Below are 17,884 nucleotides of genomic sequence, written 5' to 3' on the forward strand. Positions count from 1 at the left end.
AGTATGGCTCACAATCGCAGCTAAAGTCCAGGTTAAACAACGTGCGGCGGTGTTACTTCCGTTTTATTTTACTTGGTAGGTTTTTATGTCCTTCATTTTACAGCTCAGCTCTGCAACACCCAGAAAAAAATGAATGAGAAAAACCCAGTAGAGGAGAAGACAACAGCAAAAACTGAATTTCATAAAAAGAATGAGAGAATTCTCCTTGCGCAGTGCGTGTGGGGGAGGATTTCACAACGGATATTCACTTATTTATCATGCCTCACCTATCAATATCAGGTGAGGCACCGTTCTGCTTTCCAGAACCGGTATTTAAGCCAGCTGCTCAGCACAGGCACACACCACCCTCACCTACATGTCAAGAATGGCGGGTGACTTTGTGCATGTGCTCTATGTTATCACTCACTTAAATTTCTACTGGAACCATTTCATAAGGCCTCCGAGGTGTCACATTTCCTCCCGGGGCACCTTTTCTGTCAAACAGCCTATGTTCTGAAATCCGTACGGTGGAGATACTCTTTCACCTACCCTCGCCTGCCTTGCGGTGCCTGCCTTGGCGGTGGGTGTGCGTGCGTGCCACCCAAGCCACCCGAGCGGTCGGTCAAGGGCAGGAGCAGCGAAGCAGCTGCCCGCTGCAGCGCTGCTCCAGCCCCTCGGCTCCGGCTCGACCGTACCTGATGCTCCAGACTCCTCTGGAGTCTCTGGCTACAGATCAGACTGGTTATGCACATAACGCCAGGCTCGTAAGGGAGGATGGCAGTCCTTGCCTGCTTCCAAGGAGGAAATCGCATCCCCTTCGATAAGTAAGTTTTTATCTATGCACTGCGATATTGCAGGGAATTCTAAGGACCTCTCACGGCAACTAGGAGGCGAAAAACATTCATTAACCCCTCCTCCACCTCCCTCGAAGCCATCCAGCAGCAATTTAACCCGCAAACATACTGCAACGCAAAACAGATAAAACAGCCCCTATCAGCCTTTACGCTATCGACTGGCTCCTGCCGTTCGGGATATTCACCTACTTCAAGGCTCGAGGCATGCTGCAGAGCCTGGCCGCCGGCCTTCCGTATCGGTTGCTGGGAATTTTGTTGTTACGGGTTCCTTTTCAGGGCATTTTTTCCATCTGCTCTCTTTTTCCAGTCAGGCAGAAGCACGGGTGCCGCTGAAGTTAGGATGCTCGCAGGAACCGCTAAACTTCCACCACACGCTCCGGTGCGGTACCGCCGCCCCCTCCGCGGGAGGAAGCCGGCGCCCTGCCCGCCCCGGCTGCGGCCGAGGCCTGCCCTGCCCTGCCCGGCTCCGGGGAGGCGGCCGTGCCGGCGCTCGGCGGCCGCCTGCTGCGGCGCGCCGGGAAGGGGAGCGCGGCCGGGCTGACCGCAGGCCCCGCGCCTCACTCCGCCCCCGGCCGCTGCGGAGCCGCCGGGCGCCGCCGCCCGCCGCGGGGCACCGCACCGCCCCGCACCGCCGCCCGCCCGGGGGATGCGGCCCGGCGAGGAGCGAACTTAAGAGGAATCGCCGCATTACCCGCCCTGCTAGCGGCGCCCGCCCGGGAGGGGCTGGGCAGGCTCCGCGGCGGGCGCTGCAATCCGGCCAGGCCTCACCGGCCCGACGGTGGCCCGGGGCCGCACCGGGGCGGGCGGGGGACACAGGACAGGCCCGGGCCGGCGGGGGACCGCGGGCGGGGGCCGGGCAGGTACGCGCCGGGGCTGCGAAGTCCCCGCCGCGACCGAGGCCGGGGGGCGGCGGCGGCGGCCTCCCCCTGCCCGCGGCAGGCCCCCGCAAGCCGTTGGGGGCGGCCCGGGCGCAGGGGGGGCGCTGCCGGGGCCCGGGGGCCGAGGCCGCTCGGCGGCGCGGCCGGCAGGGGGCGCCGCCGAGCGGGCCGGCCCCGACCGGTACCCCGGGCCCGCCGCGGCCCCTCCGCCGGCACCGGCCCGCCGCCGCGCCGGGCCCCGCCACCGCCGCTGCGCCCCCTCCGCGCCCCCCGGCCGCGCCGCCGCCCCCGGGCGCCGCCAGCCCGGTGCCCGGCGGCAGCAAGGGCGGGGAGGGACGGCCGTGCTCCCCCCGCTGCCGAAAACGCTCCTCTTTGTCTGCCTGCCGCTCGCGGGGTCCGAACTCGGCACGACCGGTGAGCCCGGGGCTGCCCAGAAATAACCCGGCGGGCCAGTAACTTTACACCGCCCGCCGCGCGCCCTCCGCTCGGGTGCTGGAGCCCAGGCTCGATTTTCTCCTCTGATAAGTTTTACCGGCCTCGCCATAGGGAGAAAAGTACCGTGTCCCCGTGTGTCCGCCCCCTCCCCTCCCCGCCGGGCGCCCGGCTCCCAGCCGCCGCGGACCGAGCGGTCCCCGAGCGGGATGAAGCGCCCGCGGGGGGATGTCCCTCCGGTTTATGTAACGCTCCCCGGCCGACACGGAGCCGGGAGGGTTCACGGCGGAGGCTAAATGCATCGCGAGGGGATTTAAATTAGCCCTGACATATTTTTTTATTATTTTTTTTTTCTAAACAGCCTCCGTGAAATACGCACCGGTCTAACACATCCCCTTCCCGCCCCCCCCCCCTTTTTTTTTTTTTACCAAGCCGAAAAAAACTAAGTTGGGGCACTTCGGCTTCTCGCCGCAGCCCGGGCTGGGCTGAAGGAGAAACCGGAGGGGCTGACAGGCGGCTGCCGGCAGCCTCGTCCCCGCCGCCGCTGCCCGCGGGGTCTCCGCACCCCGGAGGAGAGCTCCGCGGGGGGAACTCTTGGGAAATCGGCGACAGGAGCGGGGTGGCCGGTCCGGGAAATGCGACCTGCAGCGAGGGGCAGGCAGGCGGGCAGGCAGGCACACACGCATACACACACACGGAGGCGCAGGGCAAGCTCCGTCCACCTCATTGTTCTGCTCGGCACCGGCACGGACTTCACCCACCGCCCCCCGCCGGGGCCCGAGTGCCCGGGACCGTGGGGCCGGGGAGGGCTGTGGGGGGGGGGGCGGGCAGAGCCGGGGGGGCGACCCGCGCCTCGCCCCGCTCCCCGCCGGGCGCCGGGCCGGGCGGAGGTGCCCCGCCGCCGCCGCCAGCCTCCTCGCAACAACGCCGGGGGGACGGCGAACCGCGGGCGGCCGGGGACCCCCGCTTCCCCCCCTTTCCCGCGGCGAGGCGAGGGGTGCCGGCAGGGCGGGCCGGGCCGGGGCTTACCTTCGTACATGGGGGCCATCGGTGCAAGGACGCCTGTTATTCATGGCAACGCCGCCACGAACGACGCGAGATCGCAGCCCCCCAAACTCAACACACATCTGCCATCTTGAGCGGGTGTCTCTCGGCGGAGGCGAAGCTGCCGCCTGCCTTCTGCATCGCTGCCCACCTCAGCGCGGGGGGAGCCGGGCACATCCAGCCCCGCTGCCGGCCCTCCGACGCGGCCGGGGCGGGCGGGCGAGCGGGCGGGGGGCGGCGGCGCCGGGCCGGGCCGGGCCGGGCCGGGGCCGGGGCCGGGGCCGGGGCGAGGCGCGGGGCCGGGCAGGGGCGGCGGGCGGCGGGGCCCCCCCGGCTCGGGACGGCGGCGCTGGGGAGGGAGGGAGGGAGGGAGGGAAGGAGAGAGGGAGGGAGGAAAGGAGGGAGGGAGGGAGGGAAGGAGGGGGGCTGGCGCGGTGCCCCCGCTCTCAGCGCGGCATGGCTGCGTGTGCCGGGGCGCCTGCAAAAGTTGCACTGGGGGTGAGAGAAAGGGAGAGAGAGACGGAGGGAGAGAGAGGGAGACGGAGACCGAGACGGAGAGGAGGAAAAAAAAAGGGGGAGAAAAAAAAAAAAAGCTAAGGGAGTTTGCAAATAATCAAGCGCCGATGGCACCGATCGCGGCTTCCCAGAAGGAGAGGCAGCGAGCGAGAGAAACCCTCTGCTGAGATTATGTGGGATCTTGTTTAACAACACATTTCAATCAGGAGAAAAAAGGAACAGTCAACAGAAGTTGGTGAAACACTTCTGTCTTCCCCCCCCCCCTCCTCTTTACAGAAAAAAGAGAGGAAGGAAAAAAAAAATAAAAAAGGCAGCTGATTGAAGCTTTGCAATTCACTGGCTGTGGGGATCATATAATTTGAGCTCATGTTTTACAATAGCATGGAAAATTCCTACCTCTCCCCCTCTCCCCAAATAAATCTTCTATTCCCTCAAGGCATTTCACAATCTGGTTCACTGACAAAAGTTCCAATTTATCCTTTTTTTTTCTCTTTCATTTAGCTTGCTTGCAGTGTAAATATTTAGCGGATGCATTTAAAATAAACATACGTTGTTGCTTTTAGAATTCGGGTTGTGTTTTTGTTGTTGGTTTTTTTTGTTGTTTTGTTTTGTTTTTTTTAAAAGGAACCACTTCAAAGAAGTGTTTACTTACTGAGATTGACAGCCACTACACCCCCCCCCCTCCTTTTTTTTTATTTTATTTTAAAAGATCCATCTCTGTGGTTGAGCTCTTGCTGTAGGAACACCAACCCACCCGGCATCGTTTTTGTCTGCACACAGGAAAGGTGTAGGTGAAGCCGCGTTATCCGCAGCCCCCTTTGCCTGACAGGGGCTTTACGACGGAGGGCCAGTCACCAAGTACCCATTACACAGGCAAGGAAGCTGGGACTCCTGCGAAGACTCCGGCAAAGGTGGAAACGAAACCTCGGCTGTGATCCTTCAGTAACTCCTGTCTGGATCTGCCTGCCTGGAGCTCCTTACAGGCAAGCAGTCGGCGACCAGACTGGTGAAGACGTACTCTCCTCGCACCTGCTGTTACTGCTGGTCCCCAAAACCATTGCCGCTCGCTGCTGCCGGTGCCAGCCCAGACCTCTCCCACCGCAGGTTTCGATTGCAGCAGGGCTCAGCACCTGGCTGCTCCTGTTGATGTCTCGAGGAGGAGGCAAGAGGCAACTTTTTCTTGGGGATTTCAGTGACAGCCAAGCGCTCCTGCCAGCCTGGCCCCTAGTCTTGGGGTGCTCAGAGGATGCTTACGCTGGCAGATAGCAGCAGGCCAGGGAGCAAGCCATGCTGCCCAGCCGATGAAGCCGAATGACTATTGTCTGCACCGCAGAGGACATGATCCCCCGGCTCCTGTGGGCCCCCTTGTTCACAAGGTATCTTCAGTGTTTTGCATGATTTTTTTTCCCCACTGAAAAATGCCTGAAGTAGCAGGAGGGCTATCTCGCAGCCCGTTAGCATTCTGTTTAAAACATGAAGCTGAGGATACATGTTAAATGTGTCAGGGAGTGGCATGCAGGGCAGGTAGAGGTGGCTGAGGGTGCAAAGTCGGCTGGGACAGCACTGGAGGACTGTGTACAGCAGAGGGAGCAAAACCTGCTGCCATCTCATCCCTGCTTCATTTTGAGAGGGATCCCAAGATCAACCACCACCAAATCTTGGAAAGAAATGGAGCTGCCTCCAGCTGGCCCAGTCTAGGCCGAAGCTGGAGGGCAAGCACTGCGGACAGCCGTGGGAACAGTATTTGAACTTGCTTATTACCCCTCTTTTATTTAGCCATGGCAACCCTCAGGGTTCGGCACTCTGCACCAAGTTGATAACCTCACATTTTTCTGAAACATTTCTGGTCATTGTAATTCTGCACTGCTCTCTTCTTTTATGATGGAGGACATTATCTGCTTTCTGAGGCTACTGGCACTTCTGATCCCAGCCTGCCTCCTTGCCGTTGATCAGAGTGGCAGCCATGGAGCCCTGTCTCAGAGCCACAGAGGAGACGTGGAGGAGTATCAGAGAACAGAGGACAAAACCAGAGGAAGGAAGCAGGCTGCTGAAGGAATTGGCTTTGCTTCTTGTCATTGCATTTTGCTGCAGCATGGCTTCAGGTTGGCCACGTTACCCTTGCTCTCCTCGGCTGTAAAATGGGCACAGGGGTACCTGCCTCTGCTGTGTGAGGTTGCACTGATGGTTTCTTCTCCCTCTCTGTTGCAACCTGAGCTATCCCATAGCCCTTGGATATGTCCATCGATGCTAGCATGATGCAGGAGCTTAAAACAAACCAAACTCACTTCTCACCCCTTTTGCCAGAAGAAAAGAGGAAGAGGTCGGTGGAGGGGTCGGCAGGACTCGCTGTGTGGGGCCTGGGCATGGAAGTGGTGCCTCGTGGCCATGTGGCTGACGGGTGGAGCACAAAGGGGGACGAAGGAGCAGCCAAACCTGTGCGTGACATACTTATGCAAATGATAAAGCTGCCTGGCTTCAAAGCACGGGTTATTCTGCCTCTTTTAGTGGCAAGGTGCTGAACTTGATGGACTACTTGCCTGGCCCAGGACAACAATTCTTGATTGCCTTTCAGGTTCAGGAATGCTAAGGACATTACAGATTCACATCTGCTGATCATGCATCCAAAGATAGGAAAAATAATGGAGATATTTTTACCAACTAGGACCATTCTGATCTCACATATTTTAAAGGTTGCTACCAAATGAGGTCACAGCACATTTGGTAAACAAAAACCAGCCCCAGCAGGTCCTGACCTCGGCCCAGATTGGCTGCTAAAAGCTGGTGCACAGTGGAAGCTGGCGGTGTGTGGGCATGCAGAGGGAGCAGGGGTTCGCCCTGCCAAGCACAGCCTTCCTCCTCGGCTCACACTCCCTTCCAAGGGGACTTGGGATGTGTGATTGGAGCCAGGGGGTACAACCCCTTGCTGTGCTTTCCCATTGCTGTACACAGACAGGGGTATACTTCAGAGGTGGCTCAGCTCTGAGCCTACAAATTTCTTTCCATTCTCTCCCAAAACTGAGTGCCCAGGCAAGGATGCTACACCCTTGGTCACCTAGGCCCCTGAGGCCGGGCTGGTGCCATGGTGTGACAGTACCCATCAGGAGCCAGGCACTGGCAGCGTGGCCACAGCAGCCCCTGTGCAAGGCTGTTCTGTAGGGGAGATTGTGGTCTGCTCTTTGCCTGCCTGAGACTGCGGGACGTGTCACTAAAATTTTGAATCCAGAGAGACTTTTCCATGCCAGCAGACTACTTCTTCTCTTTGGCCCCTTCAGTCGGGAGAGGATGGCAAACCAGCGCTGGAGAAGCAGATATTAATGTGTCATCTTAGGATTTTTCATTTCTCCATTTGCATATTTGGGTCTACCATAAACATACTCGTAGTCTGGATGCAAGTACATGGCATGCTCAGCCTTATCATGGAGCATCGTGTACCACCAAGGCAGCAGCACCTTCAGCTACATCCACCATGGCTCCTGGGCAGTGGTGGCAGACACTAAGCCAGGGAAAGGAGGGGTGACTCTCAGGGTCTGGCACTTGGTGGGGCTTGTTTCCATCTCTGCCCCACATACGCAAATCTTGGTGGTCTCAGGCACTTTTCCAGAAAGGCACATGGTGTTTGACTGGTGTGTCTCAGGGGGTTGCTGGTAACAACCCGTACCTATACTCAGCTGCAGTGGGAATTGCAGGAGTTACTGTTTCTTGCCTGATATGGTGAGAGTTTGGGGTTCTTTTTCTTTTTGCTTGGAAATTAATGTGGATTTTGGAGATCAAGGTGCAGGAAGGAAGGCAGGTGAGTTTTAAAACATAGCTTTTGGGCACCATTCCCATTTTAGGGGGTTGCGTGAATGGATATGAGGTGCTCTCTGGTCTCTCAGAGCCAGAAATACTATGGTGGCATCACCTCTTCTTCTCTCCTGCCTGTGCTAAGAGCGTGCCGGGGCAATGCCAGAGGAGCCTGCTGCTGAGGTGCCATTTCTCCCTCTCTCCCAAAGAAAGCTGAAGGGTTTGTGTCTCTGAGCTTCCTCAGTTCACTGTCCATCCATTGCATTTTCTTATTCAGAAAGACTGAGCCTAAAAAATGTACTAATAAAAGACCATAAGGTACATAAAAAAAAAACACCAAACCAAAACCCAACAAAAGAAAACCAAACCAAAAACCAAATAAACAAACAAAAAAACCCAGAAAAGAAACAAGGCAGGCTGTAAACACACAGGGTGAGCACATCCCCTTTGGTGACAACCTTTAATACCTGTTTGCCTTCACGGAGGAGCTGGGAGGCAGCATGTTGTTAACAAGAATCAGGCCCCAAATCTTTCGCATTAAGCAAAGCGAAATATTTTTGTAAATACCAGGGGAAGGTTTCCCAGTGAAATACACACAGATGTTTTCTTTTTAAATGTAAATCAGTGCTGGAATGGACAGTTTAATTAAAAGCAAAATTATTAGGTAAGTGCTGAGGGAATCTACTTTATTTGCTGGGTACAGTCACATATTTTTACTGGTGAGTCAATTGCAATTTTTAATTTCTTTCCTCCTAATATGATCAGCTCAGAGACTAGCCACCATGATGTGGGATATTTGGGGGAGGATTTTTGCATGGGTAGCAGGAATGTCGGCTCTGCATGCAAGTTGTGGGTGCCCAGGCAGCCTGCTATGGGATGTCCATTTCCAGCCTTACATCTCTGCTTGTTAGCAAACAGTCGCTATAGACCCCCTCCATGGCATCACCTGGAGCAAACCTTCTCCCTTGTGACTGGGATTTTGGGTGCTGCTAGTGACGGAAACAACTTGGGCTTACTGCTGGCTGGGATGCTAAGGGAAAGGGGCTACAGTGTTAACTTACTTTACACCCTGCTACTGCTCTGTTGCTAGACTCGGCTCCCATCAGCACCACCCGTCCCTCCACACGCAACCCTTTTTGCAGGCAGATGTTTTGCAGAAGCCCTCCTGCCCCTTCTCTTCAGCCTGTGCCTCCCTTTTCAGCATGACAGATAAATGATACAGACTGACTCCTAAACATGTCAGAAAACAGTCAGCATATGCGACTGAGACCATGACTGCTTATGTTTTAATGTTCTGAGTAAAGGCCCTTATCTTTGAATGCATATGGAAAATACACTGCATACTTGAGTGGGGTTAGGGAGCGATGGCTCTGTCATAGCTAAAGTTCAAAATAAGACCACAAAAACTTACCGCAAAATTATCCTGTGCACCAGCAAGTGGGACTCTATAGAACACAGATATTTTTACTCAGTCTGAACATCAGTAGCATCCTCAGTGCAGCTTGTGTGTTGCAAATTCCTCTTTCAGGGGGTAACAATTGGATTTACAGTGCAGACTTACAGAGGGATGAGACTTAATTCCTGCTATGAAACCAGATGATGCTGATAAAGCCTCAGTAGCTTCAATAGATGTACCCCGATATAGACAGGAGTGTGACAGTGAGAAACAGGACAGATGTTGGTAAAACGTTTTAGGTACCACGGATGGAAGAAAGGTGCGATGAAAGCGCACAGTCTGATTAGTGCCCTGGGGAAGGCAGAGATCTGGGTCACCTCATCCATGCCTACCACCACATCTGATCACATTTCTGAACCTTGCTTCTCCGTCAGGAGTATCACTGAAATAAATGCCCTAAAAATAATGTGGCCTCTCCATTTGAGGGGTTAAACACAATTTCCCATCATCGAGATTTTGCAGTTGGCTCAGGTATTGTTGTCAGAGTCTTGGATCCTTTTCTTCTTATTATTAAAAAAGAAACTTTGAAATATAAAAAAGAAGTGCTTATCAGATAATGAAATTCTAGCTGTGGTCAAGTCTTTCAAACAACCAGGGCCATGATTTAATTGGAAGTAATTATAGTCTTTTCTGAAGTATAATTTTTAGGGTATTTTTTCCCCTGACATTTGCAGTGTGGAAATTAAAAATAAAACGATGTCAGAATCACAAGATTTCAATCTGTCTTCAAACAATAATGTGGGCTAATGTCAGAGGTTTGTCCTTGGCTGGAAGGAGGAAAAATTCACTGAAGAAAATCTTCCTGGTGAAAATCACCAACAGCACCTAGTTGTGCATTTTCTGAGCTCAGAAATTCCTGAGAGAATCCTGCTTCCCAGAGCTCCCTAGAAATCCTCCTACCTCTGCTGCAATGGGAAAGGGCACATCAGTACCTAGCTCCTGAGAGCACAGCATTTGTGATGCAGGCTTTGTTAATTATTCCACTGATAAGGCTGTATTTAGAGCAAGGGGGAAAAAAAAACCCCAATATTCTATGCAACAAAGATTAAATACAGTACTTCTATCCTGCTGAAAACAATCCAGGGTGTAACAAAGTTATTCCCCACCCCCCCAAAAAAAAATCCCAGTTTTTAAAGAAGTTTTTTTTCAAATGATCCTCTTCTAAATTCTGCTTCCTTTGGTGAAACCACGAGTGTGTCCCCTAAACTCCAGCTCACACACTTTGTCTTACCCAAAGTGCCATTCCGAAGGGAGGGACAGTCTCCACCAACATAAACTCAACCTTTTTGGTGGCCCGTGGCATCAGCAGTGTCCCGTGAGCAAAACCTCAGCTGCTACCAGCCAGCACAGCTCTGCTGGTACTGGTGATAATACGATGCCCATGGACAGATATGCATCTCTAAGTACAGCCACTCAGAAGGACAATTTGGCCCAGCCTTTTAAATCAGCTGCTCCAGACTCCAAATCATTTCTGTAGGAATGTGTACGTGCACACAACGAATCATCTTGTACTTTGAACTTGTGCATCTGGATATGAAATTTTAGATTTAATGCCCATTTAAAAGCCATTCCTGAACGCCAGTCAAAGGGAAAGGAGGAAACTATTTCAGCTTAAAAGGGCAGCATATATGAAGAAAAAAATCTCATATGAGGCAGGCTGTGATTATAGTGCTGTATAAAGTGCTGTAGAGGACTGTGTGAGAAATACTCTGTTCTGCAAAGTGTCCTGTCTTTTTGATGAGGCATTAGGTGAGCTCCGCCTATCATTCATTATTCTATCTATCATTATAGACACTGTGGAGTTATTCACCAGCTGAGTCACAAGCCAAACTCCCACTAGGGAACACCTGCCTTGCCCACTCAGGTATCCCACCTTGCCACTCAGCTTTATTTATCCTATTTTCCACTCTCCATCTTAAAAAGAGCTGTTGTGTGGTCTCATCAGTGCAGAATAGCTGTGTTTGATCTCAGACATGGCTTCAGCAGCTAGGGAGGAGACTTCCACCTACCCTTCAGTCTCTGAAACAGCCTTTGCAGAGAAAGGTATCAGGAGAGCAACGTTAATTATTTTATGATACTGGAAGTTATGAGAAGGAAAAAGAATTTGTACAGACTGAGGTAAAATTTTGATCAGGCCTTGTAAGACAAACTCAGTGACTTTAAAGTTATAAAACTTTCTGTGGTGCTTTGCTGAAGCTGATCTTCCATACTTCAGGGATAAGTACAGATGTGCTGACAGGAACCTCATGGCTTCCAATCCATGTGCTGTGGAGAGCCTCGAGGGATTTTCTGGAAAGCAACTGCTTTTCCCAAGTTAAACATTTTTTATCCACCCTCCTACAATGGCCAGACTAGCAGTGTTTCAGACATGCATGCATTTACTTCCATGACTTTCATGCTGTCAACAGAAAATACTTGAAATTGCAGGCAATGTTTCCAAGAAAGCAGAGGTGGAGATTTTCTTTGCTTAGATTAAATGTCTTAGTACCTTCCAGCAGCTCTTCTCCTGCCTTTGTGCTGCTCCTTCCCTCAGCCAGGACCCTGGAGATCCGAGTCCACAACCTGACCACTGATCTGCTCCAGGACTTTGTGCATTTAGGTGATCTGGACCAAGAGTATGTTTGGTACACACCGTGCCTGCCACGACACAGCCCTTCACAGAAGCCTTTCGGCCAGAGATGGGAAACCCTTGTAATATTTACACTTACTTGACTATTTAATGGAGGCTGTCTCCTTCTTTAGCCCAGATCTTTAGAAAAGGCAAACCTGGCCATAGTGTCCATCACTTGTAATGCTGTACGATGTCAATAGCTAAGCTATTGGTGATGGGTTCACACAACTGTCTTGTGCCTTGTTGGTTAGCCACAACCCGTGACTATGGCTTTAAAAATTGTGCTGATGAGGTCTTGTCGTGAGACCCTGTTGCCCACCCACTTCCATGCTGAGAGAGTCGAATAAATATTTACCGCTTCTCAAAATAACACCCAACCACACTCATCCTTACCGCTGCAGAGTAGTTCATCTAATTGAAATAAGTATATAAGTAAACCGTTTGTCAAGGCAGTTTATTAGTAAAAGCATTGCTGTGTCAGGAGCTCCCTCACTGTGAGAGATGCTGTGTTGTCTCTCTTAATATTTAATGCCATTTTAATAATATTTCCCAGCTAGAGGTGCAAGTTGATGCTACAGACTAAAGGCCAAGCCTGCCAATGTGGGAAGGAAGGAAAGCTCAGGGGCTGAGGTCAGTTCAGCTCCATCGACTTACCTACCTGGAGGCTGGGCAAGGAGTAATCCGGCTCCTCTTCCAAGGCACTCAGTCACTGCTGGGTCCTCCTTCCGGCAGCTTTATCTCAGCTTAGTGGATATTGCCTTTCCTCACCCAGAAGGACACTTCAAAAGTTTAGGGCCATCTTCTGAGGTGGTGGACATGAGAAACCCACACTTTCCCTTTGAAAAACCCAATTCTCATTGCAATGTTGCTCCAGTTGGGCTCATTAATCAGCACCATAAACTACCACATTTCTCTCAGGCTTATGACTGCAGCTGCAGCTGCTTTGGCAACTCTCATTCTGGAAACCTCTAGGCCTCAGTGTTGAAGTCAGAGGAGTTTTAGCTCAAGGAGTGGGGAGCTGCGGCTTAAGTATCAAAGGTCCCTGCTAGTGAAGTACCCACCAACGCTGCCTCCACGTCACCCTCCAGCCCTCACAGACCTGCCCTGGCTGCAAAGCTGCTGCTCAGACAGTGCCCCAGTCCTCATGCCACCCCCCAGGACTTCTCCCGGTAGCAATGCCCAGCTCAGGCTCTTCCTTGTTGGGGAAGACTCCTGGCTGAAGGACTGGGGAGTCAGAGCCTTTTGAAGCTACTGCATGATAAGCTGTATTTTTTTCCCAAACATTACTAGACAGTTCAATAATAATTACATGAACTTTATAATTGGCCAAACCAGTGTAGGCATCCACCTGGCCTACACGTAACTTTTGTGAGTAATTTTACATAAAGGGCAGGTAATTTTGGACTTTGTGCACAAACAGCTATAGGAGGAGGGCCCAATTATAAATAAACTGTCCTTAGTTGTCACTTTCCTGTCTCTGACTTCCCACACATTCAAATGGTGGGACTGATTCATTTAATCTTACTCTAAAGCAGCAAGCCACAGAGGCAGTTTCCTGACAGTTGCTTAAAAAAGTATAGCTGAGCTCTCTTAAATTGTCTTCCCTTGTATTATATTTAGACATTGTGATTAGAGTATCTGCCACGATATGCTTTTACTTTAAGGCAGAAGTTCAAGCTGCCCTCTGAAAGCAAACAGAGGTGCTCTGAGGAACCAAAGGGGAACAGACACCGGGGTCTGGCATTGAGCAGCAGAGATCCCCAGTGCTGCTGGCGCTGCTGGCTCCCCAGGCACAGCCAGCCTTGTGAAACCTGAGTTTTCAAATAAGCGCAACGTTATTTACCATAATGAGACTACTGGGAAGGGCGGAGGCAGCGAAACAGACTTTGTGGCTGTTTGCATGCGTTTTAGCAATATCAGCTGAGCAATTCTTACAGTCTTCCCTTCTTCCCTGCTTCCCTCTTTCCCTCTCAAAGATGCCTTTTCTTGGCAAAGGCTTGGATGCAAAATCTGGACATACCTGCCATATGAACAAGGCTTATATATGTTTGTGTCCCTGCAAAGCAGATTATGATGACTACACTTCATGCATTTTACTCTAATTAAGTCAGTGGAGGTTTCAACACAGATACAAACTCGGCGTGCAGCTCGGCCCTTGACAATAGCATACCAAAGAGAATAACTGAAAGCTCTCGTTTTGCTAAATATGCTGTTGAAAATTTTGTAATGCTCACTTAAATAGTGAACGCAGAGTCTTCCACATTTCTATATTATTATGGAGGAGGTTATTAGAGTTACACTGAAGGGAGGTTTCCTTATGTGACTTGCTTTGCCAGAGTGCTTGTCAGATACTGAACTGCAGGCTCCAGTCCTGGTGACCACTTGGTGGTGATGAGAAGACCCCTCAAACTCCAGCAAGACTCTCAGCCACCGGTCTGGCTGCAGGAGCTCTACAGCAGGGTAGCAAACGTGACGCAGATCTGGCAGGCAGGACAGGGTGAAAGATCCTGTGGGCCCTAAGGTACATGGGGAGATGGGCAGGGCTCTGCGTAGACAGCAGATGCCATACCTCCAACACCATTTGTTAACCTGGGATAAATACTGCTGTGGGATTTAACACACTGAATTGAAAGGTGAGTTTCTCCCATGTGCCAAATGCTCATTTTTTAGGTTGGTGTAGGATGCCTGTCTTCTTCCTCTGGCTGATCTACAGAGATCTGTAAATCTATTATTGCTTCCAGATATCCTCATAGAAACTCGTGCTTTTAGTTTAGTGTGTAGAAAACTTGAGATCCTACATCCAGATCCCAGTGTTGGTCTAAATGTTGTTGGCTTACCATTCTTTTAAGATCTGCTATATTCCTTTTCTCTCACATAAAAATCTCATGCCAGAAGCTTTCCACGATCCCCATGTCTCTAGAGGGAGCCTTGGAGACTTGAAGGTGACTTTTCTGTGAAATTGTCTCAATGTAATTCCAAAAATACTTCATAATTTGGAGCCTGCTCCTCAACCTCCAGCAGACATCAAAGGGATCCCAGAAAAAAAATTAAGCACCATGCATTCCTAGGAGCTGAGCCTTTGGCTGTAATGAATCAATCAACTATATTTTTATCAGCCAGATATAAATTGACTTGGGGCACTTTGGAGCCTAAAGCTAGTATAAGGCTGCTGATTTAGGCTTTATTTCCATTAAAAGTTTGACTCCAGAGAAAGACCTTTGTTTTCAGACCGCGTTTTTTCCATCTTCTTGTTATTTTCACCTTCAAACTTGCTTGGCCAGCTGGGTATGAAAAGCTTGTTCTTGCTTCCTAGCAGCAAGATTATCTGTTGATGGTATTTATGGGGTGCTAATTACTATCTGTCATTGGTATTTATGAGGTTCGAATTGCTACAGTACCTAGGCACCAGGTACAATATTGAGATAAGCGTAAATGTTACTGAAGGTGGACTCTGCTCTTCCCATCTAGTCTTTGGCCGCTTTGACTTGAATACTTTTCTTTGTCCTCTCCCTCCTGCTCCTTCGCATATTTGTGAGGCATCTGAGGAAAGGTGAGTTTTGTGCTCTGCTATGAAACAACCCCGGCTTGTGAGCTCACCCAGGGGGTGGCCCGTGCCCATGGCTCCATCTCAGAGCATATTGGGCTTTGGCCCTCACACTGGCAGGTGACTCAAGGCACTGGTGCTGTGACCAGCACTGGGAGCAGCCTGTGTCTGCTATGCCTGTAGCCTGCGCACTGGCTGCTGCTGAATTGTTTTCCATAGGACATTTCCCAAAACCCAGCAAACTGCAGCAACTGGGAGAGCTGAAAGCAAATCAGGTGCTGCTTCCCAGTCTCTGCACAATCACAGGTGTCTTGGTCAGAAAGCATGGAAAGCTTTGAACCTTTGGAGAAGGAGCTGCCTAGAAGTGAGCAGAGAGTTGCTGAAACCTGACTGGCATTAATGTGAAGAATTTCTTTTTGCTGCTGGTACTAAAGAGACATTTTGCTGCTCAGACAAACTAGACCCTTTGACCAACTTGACCACTTGCTGTGGTCTCAGCCTGATTCTGAGAAAAACACATGCCTCAGACTCCCTTTCTACCATTACAGAGAAATTAAAACGATCCCACAAGAAAGTGGAGATGAGATTTAAAAAATGCAGGTCACAGTAGCAGCTAGTTCCTAAGTGTGACAGGCATAAGCTTCTTCAATGTGGATATAGAAGGGGACATAATGTTGTTTCTATCATTACCTGACTATGGGAGGGTAGAGGGAAATTTGCTCACAACCTCAAGAAAGAAAGAAATATCTGAAATCTAAAAAAAAAAAGGGAAATTAGGAAAGAAATTGAGAAGAGGTATCTCTGAAGATTTCCCCCCCTGCTTTTTAATGGTTCTAATTGGTGTCTGAGGAGAAAGCTGGAAATTACTTGAAAATGCAGAAGAAAGGGATTGCACCCTTGGTAAGCCCTGCCTGTGGGACAGCAATCCTGGGACATGCTGAAAATACATGAATAAGGAAGGTGCCACAGATTGAGATTTATCTCCTGCTTACCCTTAGAGCTATTTCCTTACCCTCAAATTTTCTGGAATGAAAAGCTGTAAGGATCCCTACTTAATGCTAAGACTTTTCCTTTATGTATCAGGGCTCACTCAAGACTTCCAGCCCATTACACAAATAGCACTGACGTGCTTGGCAGGAGCCTTTGAAGCAGGTAGTGCCATTGACGCCAGCTTTGTTTCCTCAGCAGAAGAGCGGCGGCAGAGGGAGACGAAGGGATGGAGCCTGCGATGCCAGGATGCCCTCACCTTCCTCACCCTCGTGAATCATGAATTGCTCGCACCCCTCTTGCTTTGCCCCTTCGCTCGCGCCCCTCCTGCTTTGCCCCTGTGTGGGGTTCTGGCCTCACAACCCACCTGAGGGCAGGCTCTGTCAGGATGAGCATGCATTGCCAGGTGCTGTGGTGCAGCAGAGGCACCCAGCACCCAGTGCCAAGCGCACCAGCAATCCTACCCCTTGATTGCTGAGAGCTGCTCCGTGAGGCCAGTGGGTTTGCAGAGAACAAGCAGGGCTGGAATCGCGTTACACTGACTCCCAAGAATCAGGCAGCACCTTCCCAGGGAAAACACACGCCTGTGTAAATAAAGAAGGAAATAATTACAAATGAATAATTAACTGAGCAGAAGTAAGAACGGAAAGCAGAAGCAGTACTGAAAGAGAGAAGGAAAAGTGCCTGAGTTTCTTTGTACATGCAGAGGTTTGTATTTTGTGTCTACAGAAATAGGGGAAGAAATTTAAACACGTATTTAGGGGGAAAAAAATCAATTGGAAAATGTGAAGAGAACCACCAGCTTTTGTGAGGAAGCCACTGAAGAGACAGAGCTATAAATGCACAAATCCAAGTATCACCCTTTGTTCCTTCAACAGCAAAAAAAACAAATAATTCATTTAGTACAGAGTGAAAGTAAACTTTGGGAAACCACCCAAGGACAGTGCTGGGAATTGCTTACCCTGTTATTTTTGTTCCAGTCATTGGGCAGTGTAAGTGAGGTATTAGTATTATTTACTCCAAGAAACATTGCATTCCTTTTTTCTCACCAATACCTTGATTATAGTCAGGTGTATTTATTGAAATGTGCGTAAAGCCCTGAGCTGCACTACCAGCAGCGTCCTAGCACCGTCTGCTCAGCCAACCAGCAGGATAAAGACCCCTATCCTATGAGATACCCTTCTTCCCCAGAGAGTTTGGGTTGGAAGAGACCTTTAAAGGTCATCTAATCCAACCTTTCTGCAATGAGCAGGGACATACATCTTCAATTAGATCAGGTCGCTCAGAGCCCCATCCAACCTGACCTTGGATGTCTCCAGAGATGGAGCATCTACTGTCTCTGGGAAACCTGTTCCAGTGTTTCACCACCCTTATCATAAAAAAGTCTTCTATCTATCTTGTCTAAATTTACCCTCCTTTAGTTTAAAACCATTACCCCTTGTCCTATTGCAACAGGCCCTGCTAAAAAGTCTGTCCCCATCTTTCTTATAAGCCCCGTTTAGATACTGAAAGGCCACAATAAGGTCTCCCTGGAACCTTCTGTTCTCCGGGCTGAACAACACTAGCTTTCTCAGCCTTTCCTCATAGGAGAGGTGTTACATCCCTCTGATCATTTTTATGGCTCTCCTCTGCACCCGCTCCAACAGGTCCATGTCTTTCTCGTGCTGAGGGCTCCAGAGCTGGACGCAGTGCTCCAGGTGGGAGTACTCACCAGAGTAGAGTAGAGGGGCAGAATCACGTCCCTTGACCTGCCGGCCACACTTGTTTTGGTGCAGCCCAGGATACAGTCGCCTTTCTGGG

At 50.9% G+C, this 17,884-nt stretch overlaps 1 protein-coding gene across 5 annotated transcripts in view; it reads right to left on the minus strand.

Annotated features, from left to right (window-relative positions):
• HIPK2 (homeodomain interacting protein kinase 2) overlaps window positions 1–3,424 on the minus strand; it is a 136,806-nt gene extending 133,382 nt beyond the window's left edge. For 3 of the 5 annotated variants that reach the window (XM_040596935.1, XM_040596931.1, XM_040596930.1), the window contains exon 1: window positions 3,173–3,423. In XM_040596935.1, coding sequence (XP_040452869.1) covers window positions 3,173–3,191 — 19 coding nt within the window. In that variant the 5' untranslated portion in view covers window positions 3,192–3,423. Of the gene's footprint in view, window positions 1–1,022; window positions 1,237–3,172 lie in introns of those variants that run through there. The other 2 variants (XM_040596932.1, XM_040596933.1) reach the window with 2 other exon arrangements.
• Window positions 3,425–17,884: the final 14,460 nt, after the last annotated feature.

This window comes from Falco naumanni, chromosome 5, assembly GCF_017639655.2.
Source record: "Falco naumanni isolate bFalNau1 chromosome 5, bFalNau1.pat, whole genome shotgun sequence".
Classification (NCBI taxonomy): domain Eukaryota; kingdom Metazoa; phylum Chordata; class Aves; order Falconiformes; family Falconidae; genus Falco; species Falco naumanni.